We start from the raw sequence: 27,614 nt of genomic DNA on the forward strand, positions 1-27,614 counted from the left end.
CCAAAACCATGACCTCACTGCACTGTGGGAAATGTCCGTGGTGTTCTACCTCCATCGCTGTTTAATTCAATCATGTTTTCTCTGTCGGTGTAATGATAGGGATTCCCAGTGACTCTTAAAGGAACACTCCCCTGAAACTATCTTTTGCGTATCAAATATCCAGTCCTGGTAGACTGAAAAGGTGGCTCTGAAATGTGTGTATGTTGCTCTTTCGCGGAGGACGAAGCTGTGATCAGTTTGGATTCACAGCTGTTACGATGGATTCCAAAGGCACAGATTCACAGTAAAAAAACATCAATAGAAGCCTCTCAAAAAACTCACTTCTACAGCATAATTCACTTGTTTTTTATTTTAGTAATTCAAGCAGCTATAATATGCACCTTTGCAACACTACATTTTCAACATCTGAAAACAGTTGCTGTTAAATATCATTCTCTATTGATTTATTACTTCATTGTTTCATGCTTTTGCCCATTGTTGCTTCCCTTGCACACAAGAAAATCCATCTTGGCAGGTTTCAAGTAATAAGTTTGTGTCCGACAAGCCAGTGATCGGACCAATCGGTGGCCTGTGAGTAGCTACTGGCAGCTACGGGCGTGGTTTCTATATATAATTTCATGATTGTCCATAGTTAATCTCAAATGAATCGCACATTTTTTAATCTGTTCAAAATGTACCTTAAAGGGAGAGTTATCAAGTATTTAGTACTTTTATCAACATGGGAGTGGGCATATATGCTGCTTTATGCAAATGTATGTTTATATTTATATCGGAAATCAATTAACCACATAAAACAATGACAAATATTGTCCAGAAACCCTCACAGGTACTGCATTTAGCATAAAAAATATGCTCAAATCGTAACATGGAAAACTCAAGCTCAACAGGCAACAACAGCTGTCAGTGTGTCAGTGTGCTGACTTGACTATGACTTGCCCCAAACTGCATGTGATTATCATAAAGTGGGCATGTCTGTAAAGGGGAGACTCGTGGGTAACCATAGAACCCATTTTCATTCACATATCTTGAGGTCAGATGTCAAGGGACCACTTTGAAAATGGCCATGCCAATATTTGGAGTTTGAAGCGTTATTTAACCTCCTTCGCAACCAACTAGTATTTGGTTTTCTAGTTCCATATGATGCCAGTACCTTCACTCTAGCTTTAAAACTGAACCCGCTACAACCTCTGAAAGATTGATTGTGTTAATGCGTGAAAGAAAATATTGGCGTTAAAACAAATTTGCATTGACGCATTATTATCACGTTAACTTTGACAGCCCTACTGTATACATATCTTTATATACAGTGTATGAGCTAAGCTAGCCTGTTTGGGATCCCTGTCTACAAAATTTGTGAATCCTTGCTACAAAAAGTAAGCTACATTAATCTGGAGGTGGCAAAACCATCTTGCTCTTGAGCCTATAATCTCCTTGGCTTCTTGAATTGTTAAAAACGCACGCCACTTTGATGCTTAACAGAGAAATGTTGCACACATTGAGGAAATTGGCAGCTGGGCTTTCCCCTCTGTCTGTGACCATACAACAGAAGACAGAGAGTTTATGATCAAGCACAAGAGGAGACAACAGAAATGAAAAAGGAAGACATTGATTGAAATAAACATATTTTTTCACCAAGTATCAAACCATTCACAGCCTTCTTTAATATCATTTACATCATCCAGAAAGTCTGTGTTTGAAGTCTGTGGTGGTTTTGGAGCTCTTTGTGTACTTTGTCCGTCAGTGTTTGTGAGACTAGTTTGTGTTATGCAAAGACTTAGCCTAGATTGCTGGGGAATTAGACTTCATAAGCCCAATCAAATTGTTCGACCATGAGCCATGAATCGTAAATATGAACCACATTGCCGGCACGACATCTTATAGCAGAGGGATTTACGATAAAATGCCTGCTTCACACGCTCTGCCCTGCTCGGAAGTATGACACCGTTTCTGCAACAGGTATCGACTGAGATATCGCCTACGTCAAACCACGGAGTCCCATTATGATTGTTTGACGCTCCATTTAGAGGGAGTATTCACTTACAACACGCACTGCACCGTACAAGGTCAGGGGGGGCTGGCAGCGGAGACAGGAAGAGATGATGTCATTGCCCGGGGAATATCTCTGAATCCCTCCCGACTTGGATGTTTAATTTACAGCACATTAGCCAAAGTGATACCATATTGTTACCTATGACCTACTTTAATGTTTAATGTGTGTTTTGTGGTAGAACATATGGCACTGAACACGACTCTGGTGCCGCTGCATGCAGGGTGACATAACTCGGCTGCGTCGGTGTCACACCTTCCACTCAACCCCGATTTGTTAGCATTGCCAACAAACTGTGTATATATACAGTACATGCTCTACTTACACGCTTTTTATGCTGTTAGTCAAATATTTGAAAAAGTGGCAAACAAATACTACAAAAATACAAAAGAAAAATGAATGTTTTTTGCCTTTTTGTCGTGGAGAACAACAGGGAGCTGACATGAAATGAGAGGAGAGAGAGGAGGGTTGCAACAAAGGTCCACGGCTGAACTCAAACCGGGGGATTAGTGATTACATGGTCAGCATCCTAAACCCCGAATCCTCCAAGTACAACAACTTAAACACCTCCCTATTTGAGTAAGTTATTTACCCACAGTACTGTATACTAAAATACATTTTGGTATTCTAACACAGGCTAAATTGCAGGTTCATGACTAAAAAAGGAATACCTAATAGCAGTGGTGGAACATATCTAAGTACATTTCCTCAAGTGCAATATTGAGGTGCATGTTCTTTACTTTTTATAAAGATTCTTTTGGTATTTTTGTGCGTTTATTGGACAGCTTACATTTTAGATATAGATAGGATATATGAGGAGAGAAAGAGAGGAGAATTACCTGCGCAGCCACATAGATTGAACCAGGAAAGTTGCAGTTACATTTCATGCATCTTAACCTCTAGGCCACAGAACGCAAGGTGTGGGAATCACCGCGATACGATATTATCACGATACTCAAATCACAATACGATCTTATTGCGATTTTAAACATTTTTCGATATGCTGAGTATTTATTACCTTTCTTTCAACTGCAAATTATGCATTTTGTTAACAATTGTTTTATCTAACAAGATACAGTTTTCACTGGCCTTGACCTCTGACCTCAAGATATGTGAATGAAAACTCTGAGATGAACATCAGAATTTGATGATAATACAAATTTTGAATGCAGGACATTTAATTTGTAATGGAGCATTTCTACATTGTGGAATTTGCATCTTCTATGCAAGTAACTTTTAAATAGCCTAAAGGATCTGAATACATCTTCCACCACTGTCCAATACACAGCTAGACAATAGAAGTCACCATGTAACTCGATGTCTGTGTTTTCAGTCCTCTTTTTCCATTTTATATTTGGTTTTGCACAACTGTAGCATTAGTGATAACAGATATACTTAAAAATCGACAGCGCTGGGAGTCATCACATGCCAACTGCACCCACTGTATATATTATACTCCACAGTCCACAAGCATTCAGAGATGTCTCAGTGAAAATTAAACATATATACTCTATCAGTTGCCTCTCTCATCATCACAGAGAATACAATATACAGATCGGGAGAATTTTTTTCTCTCAGCATGTGATTCAGAAAAGCTGGATATTATTTTGGCATATTCTACATGATTAATGCCCCCCCCCCCCCACCCCCTCCCTGAGGAGCTCCATGTTGATGTAATAGCCTCACGTCCGTCAGGGCACAGACAGAGGCTTGTACACACCAGCATAAACAGAGCCTGGTGTCACATTCAACTCACATTCACTCACATGCAAAGTATGAACTAAACAGTCGCTTTTGTTTATTGTCGTTAGCCGTGGCAGCAAATGTTTTTAGAGGCAGGAGAGTGAGAACATACTACAACGTCAATTTGTAATGCTCTGTATGACGTGATGTGAAGGCCAAGGAAAAGACAGGATGTCATGTGTTGTTACAGTGTCACACGGTCAAGCAGCTTAGTGACAGTTAAAACTCTCACCTCTGACTCAAATACTAGCTGAGGCAGGTGTGAAACTTCTATATGTTAAGGATCCTTACTTGAGCATTAAAGTGCAGATACCTGTTAGATACGATTCTGACATACGAGAGGAGATTTTTGCTCTCGTTAGCGATAACTGTCGCGATACTGGATGTGGGGAGGTAACCACGGGGATACATTGTACCTAGTTGTGTGAGTGATGGAAATACATTTAAACATTTAAAGGGTAAACAACGGCTTGTAAATCCGCCATCCTCGGTCTTCCGGTTTCCCTTTTTGAATGACGAATATAGACTACCACTGGCTGCTAGTGTGGAGAGTTATTTCTTCTCACGCAGGCGCAGAACATACATGGTAGTTGGCCGTCGGCTGTTGTCTTTGCGGTGTGTTCAAGTGCAACTTGTCGGCCAAGACAAAGGCGACGTGAGGCGATGCAAAAGTCGGCCTTCATCGTCGCTAGTTCTTTAATGTTGGTTTGGTGTGTCTGGGCCTTTAGCTACGTTTTCTCTACTCCAAGACAACAAATTCTGCTCGGCTGGCACTCGCGTTCCACTATTCCACCGTTGTCTTCCAGCAACACGTCACCTTGCGAGACTAATTCCATAATGTCAGACACTTATAATAACAATCAGAGCCTATCATGGCAAAAACAAGTACTTTTAGGGGACGTAATTGGCGTTGCCAGCTTGCCCCAATAGCATCATGTTGCAGCCCGTTGTCTACTTCCTATTAGTCAGTTAAACACAAAAACATGGGAAGACAGAGTCCAGGTTGAAAAATACACAAGTTATCCCTTAACTCTTATATAATTTATGTTCCCAATGACCCCCAATAGTCATTTCAAAGAGTCAGTGTAGAGCCTGGACTATCTCTAGATTGATTAAAAAAAAATCAAGACTAGATGAAGAAATTCTTATTTGTGCATAGCATGATTTCATAACGGGGCCAGTTGGCTGCCAACTTGTTGAAACTGTTGAAAGTTACCATATTTTCAAAAAATGTACACAGCGGAGACCAAACTGCCTCAGACTGAGTCAGTCAGTCTTAGAAATAGTTTACAAAACTCTGATTGAGAGTGTGCTAATATGCCACGTGACATCATGATTTGGTCATGACTTCAGGCCTATGAGTCAGCCTGTTACAATACATGGCGTGGCCAGAAAAGGTCATGAGCATCCTTTGTTCCCTCAGAACTCTGGAGGATGATAGAGGGTTCCTATTTTTTAAGTATTGTATTCCCAGTGCAATCAACAGTTTAAACTAAAAAAGTCAAGCTTCAAATCCCACTCTACAGTGTTTTGGGTCTGTTCCAATATTGGACTCCTCGTGGTATTTGCGTGTAGTCAAATGCCTACTTGTGTGGCGTGTTTCCGGTAACAATGCCCAAGTCTCCGTTATGCCTTCAAGTGTATGGAGACTTATCAGAGCTCACTGGGACTTCTTAATGAGGCCTTCTTATGGCTCATACAGATACATAGCCCAGTTGAGCTCAGATCTTCAACTTCTTCATGTCTGTTGATTAAAGTTGGACCTAAACCAAGTCTATGGGTGCATCACCATCAACAACTGGACTGGTGTGGTGAAGTAGACCATGGTGAATTGTGATTTACACTATTTTGTTTTGGTATTAGGGGAAGTGGGCATCAAGTGGGAATTTCTTAGATGTGAGACTCAGTTGTCTACTGGTGGTGCATGAACGCGTACTTCATTGCTCAAGACAACAAATTTTAGGAGCGACCCTTTATTTTGTGATTTACGCCGAATTCACACCAGAGCAGCGACGAAGTACGGGACCTGCGGCGAGCTGCCATGTAATGTCTATGAAAAGCTGCGGCGGCCACTCCCGAGTTCAGCAAACTGCAGCCGTTTGATTCTGCGGGGACGTGCAGCCAAACAAAAGTAGGGAAAAGTTTAACTTTTAGCGGCGAAGTGTGTCCATAGAGGACCCGCTGCCAATCAGTAAACATATCCTGGGACTCCTGTGACATGTTGACCTATGTTACAAAGAATCTCTTCCCGCCTGAAACACATGAAAACGCTTCCCAGACGTAGAAAAATGTAATTATTGCAGCAAGCCAAGCCACACTTCGCTGTTGCCTGGTATGAATTTGGTGTTAAAGAGGACCTATTATGCTTATTTTCAGGTGCATATTTGTATTTTAGGTTTCTACTAGAACATGTTTACATGCTTTAATGTTGAAAAAACTCTTTATTTTTGTCATACCGACTGCTGCAGTACGTAGGGGAAAAGCACAAAAGCATAATAGATCCTCTTTAAGATCTTATGCTCAGTTTTGAGTATTGTCTTCACACTTTACTATACTGTCCTGCTACCATATTTCAATATGTCAGAGTAGGCAATTTGCAAAACATCCAAGTTTCGACACCTAATTTTGAAAAAATAATTTAAAAATAACATATACAATGAGGTCATATAACTGAAAACAGCCCATATGCTGTACACTGTAGAAAATCCTAAAAGGTGCAGAACAATATAATCAAACCCGAACCACAAAACAATTATACGAGCTCAACAAACACGTTGCTTTGTCTGTGCAGCTTTGTGAACTCTTTGTCCAGACAACATGACTAATCTGCCACGTGCCACCGCTTGTTGTCTCAAAGACAAGTCGTCGGTAACTGAGGTTAAACCAACACTTAAACTGTAACAGTAATGAGGGGCACAAAAGATGAGAGAGAGTGCACAGATAGCAGGAGACAGACGGGGCCTCAAGGATAACCATCTCAGTCTAATCATCACCAGCTCTGTTTAAATTTTGGCTGCAGCCCAAAAGGGGAACACTTTCATTAACCTTACAGTCAATCCACCGTGAAAACAAACACATTAGCCTGCCATTCTATGACTCACCGCCCTTTCACGTCGACCACGAATGCCAAGCTTTTTCCTGTCCGCCATGCCTCGCCCTTCCTCGCTTGTTTCTGCCATCACCGTGCTATCTCGCTTTCAACTTTTAACCCTCGGTGCTGGGAGCTGGATGAAGCAGAGACTGACTGACCTTATCGTTTTCACAGACTGCACAGAGGGGTCGGAATGAATAGAATTATCTGCCGGACTGAATCACATCTATCAAACATGTTTTTGTGCTTATTTTTCAGGTTGATGAGGCCTCAGTCCAGCTGGTTGCTTCTATCTCAAACGTAGCCTGTGATTTTTAATGAAATTACTTAAATGATTGGGTCCTAAAGCAATCCATTCTCCAACACTAAGTAATGAGGCAAATAGGCCAACTTTTGTCATTTGTGTAAATGTAAATCAACCGTATCCGTCCCAGGCTGTTGATGCCCCCATATCAATCCAACCTCAGCAATATCTAAATATGCTATATATAATAAAGACAATAATAACTATGTAAGTATTTTAGGATATGTAGGATCTTTTCAGTGTTAATCTTGTGTGATTACCCTGATCTACAGTCAAGTTTTTTTGGGGATGTTGAAGGAATTTTTGTCCTTAGTTGCCTATCAGGTAGACTAAGATTCAAGCTATATGCAGATCTCAACATCTGCACCAGAATTAGAGCGATACTCCTAACCTTTAGCCAACATTAAAGGCCTCAGTATGCTTAAAACAAAGTGCTTGTCGGATCGTCTAACACAGTCATTCCCAAAGACCTGGGAGGGAGCTATTATATATATATAGAAATTGATGTATTTAACATGCGTATATGTTTTCAATAACACGTGCATGAAACAAAGTAGTGATTTATCAAACGTACTGTATATATCTCTTCGAAATAGTTGGTTTACCTATTCAAGATAATATGAAGTGATGCGGAAATGACAGTAAAAACGGTGGGGAATGTTCATTAGCGTTCATAACGTTCACAACATGATTTATCGAGATAAGGCTTATGGTGAATTGGGTTGCGATGGTTTGTCAGTTTTAAAAAGTTTGTTTTTTCCTGTCTTTCCCCTAAAAAAAAGTTTGTGAAACACTGCTCTACCCCACTTTCTGACTGCAGAAGACAGAGGGCTGCATGCGACAATTTAACCCACTTCATACAGCGATTTGCAAGGCGGGCCAGAGGTGTGACAGTAGGCGAGGTTCATACATCTCTCTCAAGCTCTCTTTTTTCATTTTTCACACAACTACCCCCACTACACTACACCTTTCATGTATAAAAACAAGTGCAACACTTGTCACGGTAACTCGAGGCGAGTACGACTGTCCTCCCTGTTGGGTCGTCTACTTGTGGGTCCTCAGATGGCTCTGGAGGCCAATCTGTGACCCACATACTTTGATGCAGTGTGGCCATGGATAAGTTGTGGTGGTGGTTGCTGGTGGTCGAGCCTTTTTCTCTCTCTCTCTCTCTCCTTGTGGTGCTGTCGCTTTGTCTCTGCAGCACGGCAGAGTTACATTTCACAGTTCTTTGATGTGATGTGGAATTCCTTCAGACTGGTTTTGATATTGTCCTTTTTTACCCGCCGGGGGCTCGCTGACCTTCCTTCAGCTGGGAGTACAGGATCTCTTTGGGGAGACGTGTGTTGGACGTGCCGATGACAAGGCCGGTCCATCGGAGTTGGAACTGCATTATTGTGATGATGATGCTGGTCGTGTTTGCTTCCTCTAGAACAATGACGTTGGTGCACAGAGAGAGATCAAGGAGGCCGTGGGATGCAGCCAGGAGGAGGATATGGTGGCAGGCTTTTTACTTCGCCTTATTCGGTACAGGTCTTAAAACTTTTGCCTTCAGATGTGATCAAAGCACACATCATTAACTGATCAAACCATGACCCTAACCTTAACCACGACCTATCTATAAAGCATTTCATTAGTTTGTTGGGAGTAGTGCACGGCCTGGGTAGAAGTGCTGTTGACTCATTTCAAGAAAAAAGTCCCATATCCATGTACCACTCTCGGTCTGTGGGATGTTGTGAGCTTTTTTAAAACTCTGAAAACAGCAACACATTCTCTCTTAACCAAATCTTCCCAGCATTTCCACAATACAGTCACTCAGCTTTTCCCAGCATTAAAACGACCCCATGCACAGGTCCTAAGAGCTGCTTCTAATTCAGCGATAGACTCTGTCAAAGTCGTACACAAACACTCCGGTTAAACAATCTAATCTATTGAAAAATGTCATATCTGGAGACTAATAATTTACACAGGGGGGTGTGGGCCAACGTTATTCTAGCATGTTAATCAAGCATGAAAATATAAAACTTAAGAGGTCACTGTGTTATCATAGAAAACACTCATGTGTAATCACACAGTCTATGTGTCATTAGGCCTCTGTCTTGTGTCACGGCAGCCGTGGTTTCACATGATTCGGAGCCGATTACCGACCATGTCAGCTGTGTCATGTATAAAAACATTGGCTGCATTTGCAATAAGGTATATATGAGATTATCTTTGGATAAATATTGTAAAATGGCCATTGATACCGTGTGATCTGCACTTACCCACAGATTTGATAAGAGGTAGACCTAATAGCGGAGCTGCTTCTGTACTTTTTTTTTACATCATGAGAGTGCAATAAAACAGACTTTTTATTCTATAGTTCCATAAATATATGTTATATGATGGTGGCAGCAGTGGTGGATGAAGTACCTGACAGCCACACTTGAGTAAAACTACAGATATCCTACCAGAAAATGACTTTAGTAAAAGTTAAAGTGCCCTATTAGAATGTTACTGGTGTGAAAAGTCTTAAAGTCTTTGATATTAAATGTACTTAAGTATTGGAAGTAAAAGTACAGGTAACAGCTGTTTATAAAAATGCAAGCAAGTCAGAATTTTGAGATTTATGAAGTTTATGGGGCAGTCACACGCGCAAGAAATTCATATTCGTCTCCCATTCACTTCCATTCCATGCAAGTGAAAGTGCAAAAAAACATTTGCTTCCGGTTGCGAAGCAAATTTGCATCTTTGCATTCGAAATGCATTTCACTTTGGTGAACTTTCAGTTCGAAAATCGCCTCAGCAGGCAATAGTCTCTCGTTTGCAATCGCGCATGTGTGACCTTGCTCTTATTATTCCTCTTAACATGTACACCACCTTAAAAATGGAGGCTATATTACACTTGAAGGAAAACAAGGTCTTCACAACTTAAAGGATTTAAAGAGCAAAATCCAGTTTTCAAAATCGAATCTTAACTACGGCTTTGAGAGCACTTTGTTTGCCCATCACGTGAATGATGTGACTTGCAAGCTAGGACCACTGATTCGCCAAACCTACTTGCTTGCATTAGTAACGAGTAACGAAGATACTGAGGGGAAACGTATCGGAGTAAAAGTATACATTTTAATCAGGAAATGTAGTGGAGTAAAAGCAAAAGTTGACAGAAGTATAAAAACTAAAAAGTACAGATACTCTCCAAAAATAACAAAGTATTATTACTTCGTTACATTACACCACTGGGTGTCAGCCAATGTATGCAGCATCTCTATTCCGTGGAGCGCTGCTCAACATCGGTTTAATCTCCGTTATTTGTCAGACAACAGGTTTAACAAGGAACAGTATGAAAACAGTTGGTAAAATGTGAATTGTCTCAGTGCTCTTGCATGAAGGAGACTAAAGTTGGCTAATGCTGTAATTCTGGCAGAGGTATATCAATGCTGCACTGCCTTAAATGGGAAACAGAGACCCAGACCTGTGCTTTACTACAACATGGCTCTGATTAAGACCAGATTGGTCTGCCTGTGGTTGGTTCTGAGCCACAGCCAATTCCTACTCAGGGACAAGACTGTTAACGCTGTGGTATGAATGCATCAATGTTAATCTCTCCCCCCCTTTCAGCCACTTATATATCTGCTTTAGTGAAGATCCAGAAGTCATTGCCAAATGGCTGGAGAGGGTATTGGTAATTTTGTCGTCATTTTACAGAAGTCTGGTATAAAGAAATCAAAGAAGACACAAGAATGAATGGAGGCTTGACATGAAGGAGGCCTTTTTGCTTCTCTATCCCAATATATATATTATTATTATTAATATTATTAATTATGTTTTCTTTAGTGTATAATCACATGGAAATAAGAATCATTGTGTTTTCGTTATCTTAGAATGAGCCGTTTATATCTACATATGGAGCGGGTCCTCTTCACAGAACCAGCTGCCATGTTTCTACAGTAGCCCAGAACGGACAAACCAAACACTGGCTTTACAGAGGGCCATTCACATTTTCACGTTTTTCACGATCATTTTATAGTTTGATTCAAATCAGTCTTCCTCGTTCAAGGAGAATGCTCACAGGGAAATGTGTTTCAGTGATCCTACTGGTGCTTTTGGCTATAGGGATGGCAACGTCAGATGGTCCACCACTTTAATCCAAATTGAAATATCTGAGTAAGTGTTGGATGGATTGCCATGACATTTTGTACGGACATTAATTAAAAAAAACAAAAAACTTTTTGTTACATTCATCATATACATACGGGAACATACAAGAAATGTGTCTGTTGCATTTAACCCATCCTAACCTGGGGAGCAACTTGGGGTTCAGTGTCTCGCTCAAGGACAATTGGACATGCAGACAGTAGGAGCCGGGTATTGAAACGCCAACCTTCTGGTTAAATGATGAATCCTAGGGATCCCCTGACTTTTCATCCAGCGCCAACATCAGATCAGAATTTCTAATTTGTCCAATACTTTGGTTTATGACCAAATACCTGAAGGATAAATGATGGGATCTCCTGGTGGACCTGGTTGACAACCATGAGGGATCGGGCCTTTGCTCCCAGAAACAATTAGGGCCTCAGACTCACATGCTGTTTTTAAATCTAATCTTAAAACTCACCTGTTCCTTTTAGCTTTCCCCTAGGGTTTTATAATTACTATGATTTTATAGTATTTTTAGTTGCTTTTAACTGATGTTGGGAAGTAATTTGTCTATAATTTTATTTGTCCTATTTTGACGCTTTTAATCGCATGTTTCTTGTGTAAATTGTCTCAACGTTGTATTGTGATTGTTTTGCCCTTTGTGTGAAGCACCTAGAAGTTTCGCTGTATTTTAAAGAGTGCTATATAAATTGAATTCATTATTATTATTATTATTATTATTATTATTATTATTATTATGATTATTATCAGATCTAATCAGATGCTGTGTTAGCCAACCCACAGCATCTGTGCATGCTAACATGATCGTTATCTGAAAAATACCTGTCTGCCTATCTTGGGAAAACAACTTTGTTATCGGGAGATTGAGAGACTGTTTACTTATGATGTTGAGATAACAGGAAAAATATTGCAACCAGGGTCGCTCCCCCCCCCATATACCAACTTGTTTTTCTCATACATACCGTACTTTACTTTTTAAATGTTTTTGCACCATTATGAGTTTTGATCTTGTTCTGTTGTTGACCGTCACCTCCTTTCTCTTTTAGGATGACATGTTTTCAAAGCCCCTCACGTCTCATCTGCAGTCCTGATTACATCAGTTAAACTTTGTATCATCAGGTGGTTTAAGGAGACTCAGCTGCAGCTCAGTATCTCACAGACTGCAACATGGTAAGAATCCATCACACCTGTCCTGTTGCGCTAATAAATATTTAGACTATTTTGTCTTTAGACTTACCATGTATCTTTTGACACCCAATTTCTTAACAAGGAACATGAAAGTCTGTCCTTTCAGTGCTTTGAGGTTTCCCCTCCATGTTTAGGAAGTGATGTTTGCTACCATCTCCTGGCCACGGTGAAAATTTTCATTAAACAGACAAAAGCAAACTTGGGAAACAACACTGGAACTTTATTTTTTTGCTGAGAGACACATTTTCACAGCAACCATACAACACAATATATTTACATTAAAAACCACCCTTTGGCGATGTTATTATTTCTCTAGCCTACATGATTATTTTTCAGCTCTGGACGCTCTTCTCTTTAATGGAAGAACAATCAAACAATTTAAATGCAAACCATCAACCGTATACTTCAGTGTACTACTGTATTGTTAAAAAAATACAGGTAGGCTAAGATAGAACATTATATATATAAATATATATATATATACAAATATATATATATATATATATATATACAAATGTGAAACATTTTTATATATGACAACATAATAAAAATATATTTTTTTCTGCATTTATATATAAAGATAAATATTTTTGTGTGAATTGAAAAATATTTTTGTGGAGTCATGTTTATATAAATCACAAAAAACATTTGTGAATCTTTCTGTGTGCATTTGTTAATATTGAGACTGATCTGACTCAATACAGTATATCAGCTTCGCGCTTTCTGTCCCTCGTCACTAGCCGTAGTTTACGTCATCAAAGCAAGCCGGCTTGAGGAGCATGGAGGAAACCTCTCTGAAGCATTATTGACCTTCTGATATTATTCCTCTCAGGTGTTATCGGTGAGTCGATTCTTCACATCATACCTTCAGTGTAAATCTGTGCTCTTAATAAAACAAATAAAGTCGCTGTAGTTTGTAATTCCTGCTTTTGAATGACTTGAATGAAGTTAAAAGTAACGTTAGCTAGTTACAGTTAGCAGTTATTGTGATCAACATTAAATCTCAGTCTTAGCAATTCATTGGATGGATAAATATTAGACAAAATCCCAATCAATTAACCTGTGATAGGACAGGGGTCAGTTAGTATGATGTCATGACTTCAGCTGATCAGCATGTGTCAGATAATGGCTGGGGACAGATGTTAACCTTTCATGGTCTTCTGCACTACAGGGTTGAATATAGCTGTCCAGAATGTCGGTCAAGCATGTGTCAGTCCATGCTAAATGGATCATCGGCAGAGTAATAGGGACCAAGATGTGCAAAACTGCCAAAGTGAGAGTCACAAGGCTGGTGCTGGACCCTTACCTGCTCAAGGTGAGTCTTTTTACACTGTTCATTCACTGCTGAAGGAGGCCTGGATCTTACACAGCCTACTTTCCAAACAAGTGAATACCAAAAATAATATCATTAATATGATATCATGTCTGACCTGTTAGTTTACTCTGTCACAGTCAATGTTTAAAACACATATGATACTGGTGCCAATAGGATACCTGTGTTTTGGTACCTGATGCCTTAGTTTGAGAAATAGAGATTATGTTTTCAAACAAAACTCTTTTTTTCATTCAGCAAAATATGACAAACTTCTCCGTGCATCAACGTATAATGTAACACAAGCAGCTCCGCAAGACATTTGCTTAAAGAAATAAATAAGATTAGATTAGAAGTGATATTGGAAAACAGTATGAATATGGGTTTGGCTGTAAGAGAACACTTAACAATGCTGATTGAGATCAGTACTGTTAATAACACTACTATTACTCCTGTCTCATCTCATAGTTTTATGACCCATGTACAGTATTTCCTCTTGAAGACGACTAACACTTGAACACACGGTGCACCTTTTTATGATGTTTTAAGACTTTATTTTCTGTTTCATTTTTATAAATTAAATACATTGGGTTGTTTGGGTTGCAGTCTTTGGTCTTACTAAGTTAGCTGTTGTAACTTGTGATTTGTATTTGCCATTATTTGATGAAAAATAATTAGTCACATATGTAAAAAATGGATTGTTCCTGTTGTCATAATGTACCTAAATATGTGAGGACAGCCTGCTACCTCAGCACACAGCACTTACTATCTATTGATTCAGTCCTGGTACCTGGTGCTCCTTTTTAATGTAGCTTCTATTTGTGAATTGTGTTTTTATTTGAATGTGTTGTAATGTGTCCTGTCTGGATGTGATATGTTGTTTTAATGTACCCTTCTAATAGCAGTTTTTGCACATGCGAACCAAAGACAAATGTCTGCCTTTCGTACGTGAAAAGTAGACAATAAAGTATTTTCTATTCTATTCTATTCACACCAATCGGTTATTAAAATTGCGATAATCTAATATTTTAAGAATTCACCACCTATAGCCACATGTAATACATGATCAACTTCACTGTGCACAACCAAATAATTTTCAGATCGATGATTGATTGCTGTGCAATGAGTATGTCAGTCTAATATTGTCTTTTATTTCCCATAGTATTACAACAAGAGGAAGACCTACTTTGCCCATGATGCTTTGCGACAGTGCACTGTGGGAGATATTGTCCTTCTCAAGTCTCTGCCTGCGCCCCGGTCCAAACATGTGAAGCATGAACTGTCTGAGATAGTGTATAAAGTCGGTCGGGTGGTCGACCCACTGACGGGAAAGAGCGTTGAAGGAACTGAGTTTGCGGAGCCTCTGACTGACCTTCCACTCAGCCTGGGCGAGGACACGACGCTATCGGAGAAACTGCATGAGCTCAACATCTCTGCCGCATCCAGCGGAGCTGATTCCCCGCCAGCACAAACTCCCACTTCATGATAGAAAACTACATTCTTTTATGCAGTAGGGCTGACCCGAATGCTTCGATCATTGCTGAATAACTGATAATTACTCACTCTGCAATAACATTTCTGTTTCAGGTGTTCATGTAAATATAAAGGTATAAACCAGTCGTCAATATGTATTAATTCATGTGGAAAATACATTTTCTTTGCTACCTGCTATGATAGGTTTAAATTAAAGACACATTTTGGAGGAATTTACAATAAAATGACAATGAGAATGCATGGTGTCCCTCATGGTGTACTGTCATACTAAAGATCTATATTTGACAGACATTACAATCAAATAAAATATTGTCACTTATAGTCTAAATAGGGTCTATATGCAAAATCATTTAAATATTTATATGTACATTATTTACTTGGCAATAATATTATGAATATGTATTCAGTAAATCTGATATAATTTAATAACTATGTAACTACAGGATGTTCTTTTTCATGAATTTGATCAGTCAGATAGCTTATCCATTCATTGAAATGTGCATGTGTGTTTAAGTTGATACACAAATAGTCACTGAATGAAAATATAACAGTATTTTGGTCATTAGTCGAAGGATATATATATTATATATATATACTGTATATGTGTATATATATATACATATACAGTATGTATACATATACTGTATATGTATATATATATATACAGTATATGTATATAGTACTGTATATATATAGTATACATATACTGTATATACATTTATATACATAAATATACTGTATGTATGTATATATATATATATATTTATACACATATATATATATTTCTTGTTTTAAATAAATGTAATAGAAATTCACAAATATATGTATTTATATCGAAAATAAAAAATCAACAACAGCTATGTTTTAGACGGGTGTACAGTTGAAACCTAAAAACCTAAAACAGAAATATTAATGTTAATCAAGAGCAGGTGGGAAATCAAAGTTAAGGCTTTATTAGCTGTTGTAATTGTAACCTCTCCGTAACACGGGGAGGGGGTTACGTCGTTACGTCAGTGTGCGTAACGTCAGCTCCTCTGGGAGCAGCTCGGACTGTCAATCAACGTCCTCCTGGTTAACAGCTCCGAGGCTCAGAGATGGCGACCCGAGTCCTTCAGAGAGTAGGCAGCGGCCTCAAACAGACGAGAAACGGGCTGCAGACGACCGGGCAGGCCACGGTTCTCGTAAGGTTAGACTCTTACAAATGTTATTAGTCAATGCAGATGCAGAAATGCTACTTAAAGAACGAGTTTTATCCTACATAGAGCTGACAGCAGTGACTAAAGTCCGGCTAGGCTAGGTGTGCTAAGCTAACTGCTCCCCGCTGACGTGGTGACGTTGCCAACGTTACGTTCCGTGTAAGTAGCTAAGGCCTATAGAAAGGAGGATGAGACACGCGTCATCTATACGTCATAATAATCCGAAATTGAGCCAATCAAAACGCAGGACCGCAACTTCGGTTACACTGCGCATGCGTCTTACCCCACATCACCAAGACCTGTGACCCAGCCTCCTTTTATAGGGCTTGAACGTAGCTAGCATTAGCCCCTCTATTAGCCTCTCTAAACTTGCTAACTTTCTGCTAATGCTAATAGCCACGTTACAAAGTTGTGAAGCAACTTGTGTTAGCACTTGTGCTTCATAGTTGTGTGCGTAGAGTTATAGATATATTATAGTTGCCATGTGCAGAAATGATAGAGAATCACAACTGAGTTTCTGTCCGTTTCAAAACTTCAAGGTCAAAATGCTGCACAGCAACACTTGTTTTGATAAGTGCATGACCCAGTTCCATGCTGGGGGCAGGTGTGTGTCCCAAACCAAGCTGTGATATTAACATGTTTACAACTGAAAATGCTGCACAGTAAAGTTATAAACTGTAGATAAAATGCTGACAGCTTTGAAAGCTCTGTGTCAAGTAATAGTTGTGTTTATACCTCAGTTGACAAACTGTCAGAGGAGGAGTGCTTCCTGATAGACAGTAACCATTGCATTAAGTGCTTGTTCTCTCAAAAAAGTGGATCATATCAGTCCAGTTCTGAGGTCTCTACACTAGTGGCTCCCTGTCTCAAGCTCCCAGAAACCTGCAGGACCAACTCCAACTCTGAGTTCTTTTAAATCAAAGCTTAAAACGTTCCTGTTTGCTGCTGCCTTTTATTAAACCAGATAATGATCTTATACTGCACTAGAGCTTTTACTCTTGTGTGTTATATTCTATTTTAACTTCTATCCTAGCTTTTATTATTTTATTTTTTTTAATTATGTCTTAATGTTCTTTTGCACTTTGTCGCAATGTTCATTTATGTAAAGCACTTTGAATTGCCCTGTTGCTGAAATGTGCTATACAAATATAGCTGTCCTGCCTTGCCTTGTTGGCACTTTTAAATTAAGTTTATTATCAGAAAACCAAATACTTAGGAGTCCATGTAGACTAATCCTCTGGCCATGTGCAGTATGTACAGCTTATAGCCTTCTCTGTAGCTGGCCTCTGAGCTGGAGTTTCTTTGTGATTAATGAGCTATATAGTCTAAAGATATCTGTACAAAGTTCTTAGTTTGCTGCAGACTAGTATACAATGCAACCTTGTGTGTTTACACTGACCTCCAGTCTTATTAAGAGGCACATTTCATCACACCTTAACTATGTGCTTTATGTACGAGTATAGCCCGACCAATACTGGATTTTTGAGGCCGATATCGATGAGGACATTTGAGAGGTTTACAAAATAATATACAATATTTCAGCAAATGTAGGGTTTTTTAACATAAATATATAACATAAACAAACCCTTTTTGATAAGCATCCAAGAATTGTGACCAACATATTCAGTGAGAAGGACCTTTTTCAGTTGAAAAACAACTTGTTTGTCCCCAAACTATATGACGGAGATTATATAGTTACCTCAAACAAAACTTTGGAATTTCTTTTGTGAAATTTCTCATTAGAAACCTACACATCGAAACGGTTATATCTGACATACTGTACCTGCTGATTTGTCGATCTAGCTCAGACACAAACCACAGACACACTCATATAATAACTAATCATAACCTTGAAAAAGTAAGACATGTTTTAAGTTTGCTTTTGAACTTGGACACAGTTGTGTTCTCAAGTCAGTTTGTTCCAGAGAACAGGACTAACTGAAAGCACTCTCACCAGAGCAGGTACAGTTAGGAAACGACCACCTGATGATGACCTGAGATGTCTGACTCACCGTTAGTCAGTGAGAAGGCCAGAAGTGTAAACCATTAAGTGCTTTAGAGGCAATTACAGTAAACGTTTAAACTTTATTACATCCGTCATATACATGCAGGTGCATACATGAAATTTTGCCCTCTGCATTTAACCCAATCTAAGCATTTAGGAGCAGTGGGCTGCTGTAAAGATCCTGGGGTGCAACTTGGGGTTCAGTGTCTCGCTCAAGGAGAGATCAACATGCAGACGGTAGGAGCTGGGGAGGTTAAAGAACGACCCGCTCTACCCACTGAGATACAGCCACCCCGTACAGACCTAATAAATGTAGCTGCACCAGTTGGTCAGCTTTTCTGTTGTCATTAGTCACTTTTTTCTTCATTGTATAGCTGAAAAATTGCTGGTGGTTGTGTCCAACATTTGTGTTTTGTTTCCCCTCAGGAGCCTCTCAGGTTACCGTGAGGACAGCTGGTTCAAGTCTCTGTTCGTTAGAAAGGTCGACCCCCGAAAAGACGCTCACTCTCATCTGCTCGCCAAGAAAGAAGACAACAATCTGTACAAAATACAGTGTAAGTATTGTTTGTGACTTGTTCTGGTGGTGCATTGAAAAAGTTTACCCTGAATTTGTATATAATTGTTGTGAGATAGATTTTGAAATGTTTTTTTCTTATCTGTTAAATGGTTTATTTTCCACTCATGTTTTGTTGATTCCTTGCAGTTCACAATGTCAAGCCTGAGTGCCTTGATGATTACAATGAACTTTGGTAAGAATCTCTGTCCCTTAATAGACTTATTCAGATGTCTTGTCAAGGCGCTGGTTTTATAAACAGTGCAGATTTTTTATACATTGTTTTGTGTGTTTATCCGTAGTGCGGGCATCTTGCCTTCCATTAACGCCAACCCTGAATACCCTTGTGAGCTTGTGGGAACCTGGAACACATGGTACGGAGAGCAAGATCAGGCAGGTAAGAGCTTGTATCAAGCGCCAAGTCTGGAGGTTACCGTACACATGTGATAAACCTGCTTGTGAATGGCATTTGACTGATTGATAGCCCGTTCAATCAGGTAGTCTAAATGAAACATAAACTTCCTTTTCAGGAGAGAAAACGTGAATTAAAAAACACAGAAGATATTAGTGCTCAAAGGATCAGTTGATTAATCAATCAACAGTTAACAAATTGATAACCATAATCTATCTCACATGTAAGTCATTTAACAAGTAAATCATTTACAGCTTTTTAAATGTGGGGATTTGTTGCTTCTTTCTTTCTATTCTGTTATTGTAAATTTAATATTTCTGGGCTTTGAAGTGATGGTTTAGAGATGTAACCTTGGGCTCAGAGAAACTGTGATAAACAATATTTTCTGACATTTTTATACACTAGCACATTAAATGATTAGTTGAAAAAACAATCAGCAGATTAATTGATAATGAAAATGATTGGTAGTTGCAGCCTACGAGATACTTTCCAAAATTATTTGAACTCCTAATTGAGGTGGACTGTATAAGAGAATTCGATGTATCAAGGCAAATATTAGAATAAGTACATTCATTTGATATTAAATCAAGTTGCACTGCATTGAAACACTTACAGGAATCAGTCAGAAAGTACTTCTTCTTTCAGTTTGCTGCAGCAGATGGGGAACAGAGTGAAAACTGTGCTTATTTTAGACACTTCCTAAGAATATTTTAGTTTCTCTCCTCCCCAGTGATACAAACCGGCTCTTTCACCACTTTAATATTTTAGTTAATTATAGCCGTGACTGTCTTGCTCTTTTCCTGGCCGCTGTCCATTTTGGCCTTGTGGTGACGTTTGTCATTCCTCAGTTGTAATCTGCCTCTAATGTTACAGCAAAGTAATACTAGCAACCTCAGTAAAAATAATCTTAAAGGCTTCACAAATAAAACATGTTCACAACATGTGCACTGGGAAATGATATCCAGTACTATGCTCTGAGAGATTTTGTTTCATACTGGAAACTTGGTGTCCTCACTTTCTGAGAGATACAGTAGCTGTCTCTTTTCTACATGTTTAGTCCTGTGAAATTAGCAGTTTTCATAATTCATTTCTTTATTCAGTTGTTGATTTTTCATCTTGATCACTGGATTCAGTATATCATTATTGGGTTTTTGGTACTGATCAGGTTTCGCTCATACTATCTCGTGTAGTAGCAGAGTAAATGCTTTTCAACATGATGGGAAGAACTTTTGCATTGGCTCATTTTCATTATACTAAATTACTATATATGAATATATTATAGGCAGCGTTTTACCGCAGCATTTTTCAGTCAGAGTCTCACATTTCAGCAGATGTAGTGGTAAGAAGAATTCCTGTTGTGTTTTCTCATGGAAATTGACTACAGAGATTCATTGATGACACACTCATCATGACAGCTCAGATCGCAGGCTGTCTAGAGAGATAAATAAATAAACTACAGTTGTTAATGTAAAAGAATATCTTGCCCAAAGAAATATAGAAACACCGAGATACATTCAAGAGCTGCATTATTTTTGGCTCCTCTGCTCCTTCCATTCTAGTTCACCTGTGGAGATATCGGGGAGGATACCCGGCTCTCACCGAAGTCATGAACAAACTCAGGCAGAATAAGGTAACGGGTGTTCAGATTAGTTCGGTTTACTGAAGGTCGGTGAACCGTTTCTAGCAGTGCACCCAAATTAGATCCACAGACCATTTTTCCACCCATATGTTTCACCATCTTTATCTGTGATTTTCCAGCTGTTTATTTTGGTGTAATTATCTTTAAAGCTTATTTACAGAAATGCACTAAATAAGGGAAGTGGAGATATTGTGGCTTATCCATATTGTATATTCGTGTTTAATCTTCAGAAATTGGGGAGTTTTTTTTTGTTTGTTTGTTAGTTTTTTAGTTAGTCTGAAGTTTCACTAAAAATTTACTTTTATAGACTTTAAAAACATAACGCTGTTCAGAATGAAATAAGTACAATATTTGTAAATTACAAATACATTTAAAACTATTTCATGTGTCTTTGCCACATGGATGTTACTTATTAAAGTGGGCACTAAATATATAAAATCACCCTGTAATTGATCACAAACAGGCAGATTAGTGAGGTAATTTCCTGTTTATAATAGCCTCAACAATAAACACATGAATTTAGGCAGTTAACACACAGTAACCCTGATTAATCAAGATGTAATGGAATAATTAATTCACCTGTTTTCCAGCGAAACTGAACACATTAGATGATACAAGAGGTGATGTTTGTGTGTTGGTACTAACCAGGTGACCGAGATTTTGTCCCACGCAACCATGAGTGTTCTATCTGTGTTCAACGTTGCCACAATTATTACTATACCTCGACATGAGAAGAGGTGATTTGTTGGTCCAGGTGTATAAAATGTTAAATGGTCTGATGGTCTTGATCTTTCCTTAATAATATTTTTACAGACATATTAAGGAGTTGGTGGGCGGAGGTAGATTTACAGAGTAATGTGTTGCTGTTGTTTGTCGTTGCTGTAGGAGTTTACGGACTACAGGAAAGAGAGGGGGAAGATGCTGCTGTCTCGTAGGAACCAGCTGCTGCTGGAGTTCAGTTTCTGGAACGAGCCCGTCCCCCGTCCAGGACCCAACATCTATGAGCTCCGATCGTACCAACTCAGGGTAACTCCATAGAAAATTTCCCAGCTTCCTCCCATTATGCATAGATATTAGCGCTGTCAAAGTGAACGCGACTATAACGAGTGAAGATACTAGCATCATATGAAACTAGAAAACCTAAGGATTCCATCGGTACCCACCATGTCATACTAGCTTGTCCTGAAGGAGGCTAAATAACGCTCCAAAGTTACACTAAATTTTGGCGAGGAAAAACTGGCATTGCCATTTTCAAAGGGGTGCCTTGACCTCTGACCTCAAGATATGTAAATGAAAATGGGTTCTATGGGTACCCACAAGTCTCCCCTTTACAGACATGCCCACTTTATGATAATCACATGCAGTTTGGGGCAAGTCATAGTCAAGTCAGCACACTGACACACTGACAGCTGTTGTTGCCTGTTGGGCTTCAGTTTGCCATGTTATGATTTGAGCATATTTTTTTATGATAAATGCAGTACCTGTGAGGGTTTTTGGACAATTTGTGTCATTGTTTTGTGTTGGTAATTGATTTCCATTAATACATATATACATATATTTGCATAAAGCAAGCATATTTACCCACTCCCATGTTGATAAGAGTATTAAATACTTGAAAAATCTCCCTTTTAAGGTACATTTTGAACAGATAAAGAATGCCATTAATTTGCGATTAATCGTGATTAAGTATGGACAATCATGCAATTAATCGTGATTAAATATTTTAATCAATTGACAGCCCTAATAAATATGTTTTTCTCTGTTGCTGTAGTGAACAGTCAGACAACTTATTTTCCACTCTTCTCATTCTTATTATAGCCAGGGACAATGATCGAGTGGGGAAATTACTGGTAAGGCATAACTTTCTTTAACATTTTAACATGTAGTATCAGAAGGTCATCAAATTGGATTCATTTTGATAGTCTGAGAAGCTCCGAAGTATTCTCTCAATGTTGCTGTAATGATAGAGTTACCATTATTTTGTACCTTTTAAAATTTCCTCACTACTATTTTATTGGTTTCACAGATTGTAGCAGATGAATATGAGTCAACGGTACTTTTTGGCTATACAATCTACGCATGACTCCTAAGCATGACTACATATATTGCACATAATTTGTGAATCTTGAGCATAATTTACCCTGTATTTAATATTTTAATGTACCTATCTGATTAAATTGATAACGATGACTGGGAAATTTGCCTGTTAATATAATAAAACCAAACATGTTTTGCAACAATTTTGAGGTTGTAACATTAGAATTTGATGTTTTGATTTGAAAGAAATTATTGGGATATCTGTGAATGTCAGTTTCTTTCAATTTGTGCTGATGGTTTAATCGATACAACCCTTCAAATACAAGCTGTTAGTGTGTTTTTTGTGTGTAACGTTACTCTTTGGTGCTCCGTAGGGCGCGTGCGATTGAGTTTCGCCAGCAGAACCATGAGGCGGTTGGAGGCTTTTTCTCACAGATTGGAAGTCTGTACACGGTTCACCACTTATGGGGTGAGCATATTAGGGATTATACATTTATAAATGCATCACGGTATTGCCAATAATTGCACAAATTTATTTATAATAAAATTTCCAGCTTACTAGGTGCACCAAGTATCTGTTACTATTCAGGAAATATATTACAGGTTTTAGTTTATGCAATTGAGAACTTAATGCAAAAATTTCAGAATTCAGCACTTTTCTACGAGCGGAGACTTTAGGTATTATATGTCGATTTGAGTAAATAAAACCAATATATAACACAAGCAATATCTTCTTTTTATTTCTTCTTTCAGCGTACAAAGACCTTCAGTCCAGAGAAGACACAAGAAATTCCGCCTGGCAGCATGACGGTTGGGATGAGGTTGTTTATTACACAGGTAAGTCTCATCTCTCCTGTCTCTACCTTTCTGATAGCACTGGACAATATCACCAAACATCATCTTTAAGAAGAATCATGTCATGATGACTGACTTGCTGCATGAATACTTGCATACGTATTGAAACATGTACAGGGATTGTGGCGCACATTTAAACACAGCACTATTTATTAGTGGCATCCAAGGATGGATGATCTTCTACATGAAAAGGAAATATTATAAAGACAATAAAATCAAAACTCAAATGGTAAATAAAGGACTGTATTAATAATAGTTGATCAGGTCATTATTCTCGCTGACATTACTTTGACTCTGTCTACACGTATACAGATATTTTTAAAAACAGATATTTTCCTCATATTTACCTTCGTTTTACAAAATATTTCTGTCATAACCCTTCTAACTCTCTTTCCTTCGGCTTCATTACAGTCAGTTTGATAACAGTTAATTGTTGGTGGGGGGGCTGGGATTCCTGGTCGAACTACATGACTGTCATCCCTCTTTACATGCATTAATGAGAAATAGGAGGTCATTCAGGTCCCTCCGAGTGCTCCAAACCTCGCCTTCAATCGCCCAAAAGCACATTCGATCACCATTCGGCCTCAACATGTTTAATGTGTTCCCTGCTTTGGCCTCCTATGACTGTAACATTTTTTAAAGTAGTACCAGTCTGAGCTGTGCTAACAAAATGTAAAAAAAGACGGTCGTCCTCCATCTTTGTTATTGTTTCTAGCGCATGCTGATTACACAAAGCAACAAAGGGCATGCGCGAAATGAGAGGACATCATCATTTTCCAAACGCTCCGTTTTACACGTCCACACAGATACAAAAAAATATGCACTTTAGAAGGCGATTTTAAAAATATCAGTTTTTGTGACCCAAGTTTGCGTGTGGACGAGAAGCCAACCTAAAGGAAAATATCCGTTGTTAAAAATATCTGTATACGTGTGGACAGGGCCTAAAACGTTAAACACTCTTTACATTTAAGTCTTCAGGCCTTACCAAACATGGGATTTTAATATGATTCCAATGCAAATTAAAGAAGATGGTTCTTGATTTTCCCAGGTTACTAAAGTACATGTAAATGGATTGTCCAGTGTTCTGTCTGATTCCTCATAGTAATCTATTTTTTGTTTTTTGTTTTTGTGTGCAAACAATACTGCATGACATGATCTGTTTCTAAGACCGTTTTTTCTTTGTCACCCCACAGTCCCTCTTATTCAGCACATGGAATCTAGAATAATGATTCCCTCAAAGGGCTCGCCCTTGAAGTAACCACAAACACCGGGGGAACCTCTCAGCAGCCACTGCAACTGTCGCAGTGATCTGTGGAGAGAGTAACCGACCATCAGAGTGTGCACTGCCAGGGAAATCTGCGTAACATCAACATGTTGTTTCAGTTTTTGTTTTCTTTTTGTTCTTTGTTTCTTTACTTCCCTTTTCTGTGTGGGCCTAGAATGTCTTATTTCAGATGATGATGTTAAAATGGTCGTCACCAAAACCGCATCTGTTACAGCAGTCACTGTGTTACTGATCATTAATGCGCTTTGTGTAGACAAAATATAATTTGACATGCCCCTCCTCTTCACTGTCTCTATCTTTTCAAAGGGTCAGACTTTTAGAGCCGTGTCTTATTTTTTTATGATGATATAAAAACATCAGTGTTTGAGTGTTTTAATACCAGGAAGAGATCAAACATTTAGCAGTTCTAGTGCTGGTCGCAGGGGCTAAAAATGTCCAAAGGTCTTTCCGAAAAATGACTCGTAAGCCCTGTTGCACTAGCATTGATAACAAATCTAACAAAAGTAACTGCATCCAGTATCTCACAACAAAAACACTGCGTCCACCTGTTCACTATCATTATGAATCAGATAAGCTTCTTTAAATGTTACAGGTGATGGTCAGTTTTACAAAGAGGAGAACGCTGTTTACAAATCACTGTTCTAAAATAGACAATATAGCTGATTGTCAGAGATAGATACCTGTGTTATATTCTGTAAAAGTTCACCAGGTACACTCATCCAGAAAATGTGACTTAATGTTTACATGGTTTGGTCCAGCCAACTGATTATGGTGTGTACCAGTTGTTGACTGGATGAAAGGATTCATAACGACACTATTATGAAGATGCACAGAAATTAAAATTCACAAACACACCACAGAGTGTCAGTCTAGTCAGAACAGGGAGTTAGACTTTGATCTAGAGCACAGTCGGTTTAAGTTGTGTTGCATTCGCCAAAAGAGTAATTTTCCCGGTTTGTGTCTCCTCTGTTAAACTGACCACATCTCTATATTCTTTTCTAACTATAACATCAAGACACTTCTGGCTCTTCTGGAGGGGGACAAGATGATTCGAATGATTAGAAAATGTTTGTGATTGCTGCAGAACTAATCATTATGTATAAACTGCTGCACACTGACTGGTGTGACCTGTCCCTCAATCAAGCAATTAATGCCAACCGGGTGATTGTGTGCTCTAACTGAGATTAATGTTTTTTTTAAACGGTCAGATTGTAGATATACATAGTGGGTGTATTGACCAAGCCAGGGTCAATCCTGTATCTGTAAATGAAGTGGGATATTCTAAACGATGTTGATAAACAATTGGACAGGAGAGGAGTAATATCTCAATGTGGTGAATGTGGATTGCAGTGCTTTAATAAGATTAGTTGTAAATACTGAATTAAACTTATGATTAAAAATGAAAAAAAATATCTTGGACTCCTTTTATAATGTAGACTGTTGTTTGAAATGATAGTACAAACATTTCCATATCAAGACACTCGCAATGGTGACGTCACGTCGCGTTGTCAAGGGTGTGACTTATGCTGCTTTCAGGGTATGTCGGAAATCTCAGCAGCCTTTTTAAGTGCGCAATGAATGACTCCAACAAAGTGGTGATCATTTGCAAAAATGTGTGTTTTCCAGTTGATTATGCTTAAGGATGGGAGTGTGCCTCCCCAGGACCTAGTGGAAGCGAAATTTTGTATAACAATAGCTTAACGTAACAGACGCAACTCTGTTGAGTCATTAGTTATAGTAGTGCAAGATGTATTCTGCACAACAATATCAAAGAAATGCAGTGTCTCTTTGGGCAAGGCAAGGTTTTACATAAACATAAACATTCAGAACATTGTGACAAAGTGCAAAAGAACGTTAAGACATAATTAAAACAGTTATAAAATTATAAAAACATTAAAAATTAGAAAATAAAAAGCTAAAAATAAAATCTAGGATAGAAGCTAAAATAGAATATAACACACAAGAGTAAAAGCTCTAGTGCAGTATAAGATCTTTATCTGGTTTAATAAAAGGCAGCACCAAACAGGAAAGTTTTAAGCTTTGATTTAAAAGAACTCAGAGTTGGAGTTGGTCCTGCAGATTTCTGGGAGCTGCTTCTGCATGTTTAGTTCTGACTCTGGGGACACTAAGCACACCTGATCCAGATGACCTGAGAGGTCTGGATGGTTCATAACATAGCAGATGATCAGAAATGTATTTTGGCCCTAAACCATTTAGAAGCTTTGTAAACCAGCAGCAGTATTTTGAAATCAATTCTCTGAGAGACAGGGAGCCAGTGTAGAGACCTCAGAACTGGACTGATATGATCCACTTTCT

At 38.6% G+C, this 27,614-nt stretch overlaps 2 protein-coding genes across 5 annotated transcripts in view; both read left to right on the plus strand.

The window, feature by feature from the left end:
* The window catches only part of mrps17 (mitochondrial ribosomal protein S17), a 33,778-nt gene extending 18,222 nt beyond the window's left edge, over positions 1 to 15,556 (plus strand). Inside the window, exons 1-5 of one of the 4 annotated variants that reach the window (XM_037749828.1) lie at positions 2,500 to 2,626; positions 12,369 to 12,492; positions 13,215 to 13,351; positions 13,682 to 13,825; positions 14,985 to 15,556. In XM_037749828.1, the coding sequence (XP_037605756.1) occupies positions 13,703 to 13,825; positions 14,985 to 15,308 (447 nt within the window). In that variant the 5' untranslated portion in view covers positions 2,500 to 2,626; positions 12,369 to 12,492; positions 13,215 to 13,351; positions 13,682 to 13,702 and the 3' untranslated portion in view covers positions 15,309 to 15,556. Of the gene's footprint in view, positions 1 to 2,499; positions 2,627 to 12,368; positions 12,493 to 13,214; positions 13,352 to 13,681; positions 13,826 to 14,984 lie in introns of those variants that run through there. The other 3 variants (XM_037749827.1, XM_037749826.1, XM_037749825.1) reach the window with 3 other exon arrangements.
* Positions 15,557 to 16,304: 748 nt separating this feature from the next.
* LOC119475659 (protein NipSnap homolog 2-like) lies at positions 16,305 to 26,710 on the plus strand. The gene is made up of 10 exons (XM_037748550.1): positions 16,305 to 16,502; positions 18,944 to 19,071; positions 19,221 to 19,266; positions 19,373 to 19,467; positions 21,042 to 21,112; positions 22,007 to 22,147; positions 22,940 to 22,971; positions 23,533 to 23,627; positions 23,912 to 23,995; positions 25,207 to 26,710. The coding sequence occupies exons 1-10, from the start codon at positions 16,411 to 16,413 to the stop codon at positions 25,269 to 25,271; spliced, it is 849 nt and encodes a 282-aa protein (XP_037604478.1). The 5' UTR covers positions 16,305 to 16,410; the 3' UTR covers positions 25,272 to 26,710.
* The last annotated feature ends 904 nt before the right edge of the window (positions 26,711 to 27,614 follow it).

This window comes from Sebastes umbrosus, chromosome 17 (genome assembly GCF_015220745.1).
Source record: "Sebastes umbrosus isolate fSebUmb1 chromosome 17, fSebUmb1.pri, whole genome shotgun sequence".
NCBI classification, from domain to species: Eukaryota; Metazoa; Chordata; class Actinopteri; order Perciformes; family Sebastidae; genus Sebastes; species Sebastes umbrosus.

Coding starts and splice junctions, on each gene's coding strand:
- LOC119475659 (XM_037748550.1), top strand. CDS start 16,411: ATGGCGACCCGAGTCCTTCAGAGAGTAGGCAGCGGCCTCAAACAGACG. Junction 21,113..22,006: donor ACAAACTCAGGCAGAATAAG/GTAACGGGTGTT, acceptor TCGTTGCTGTAG/GAGTTTACGGACTACAGGAA. Junction 22,148..22,939: donor TCCGATCGTACCAACTCAGG/GTAACTCCATAG, acceptor TTCTTATTATAG/CCAGGGACAATGATCGAGTG.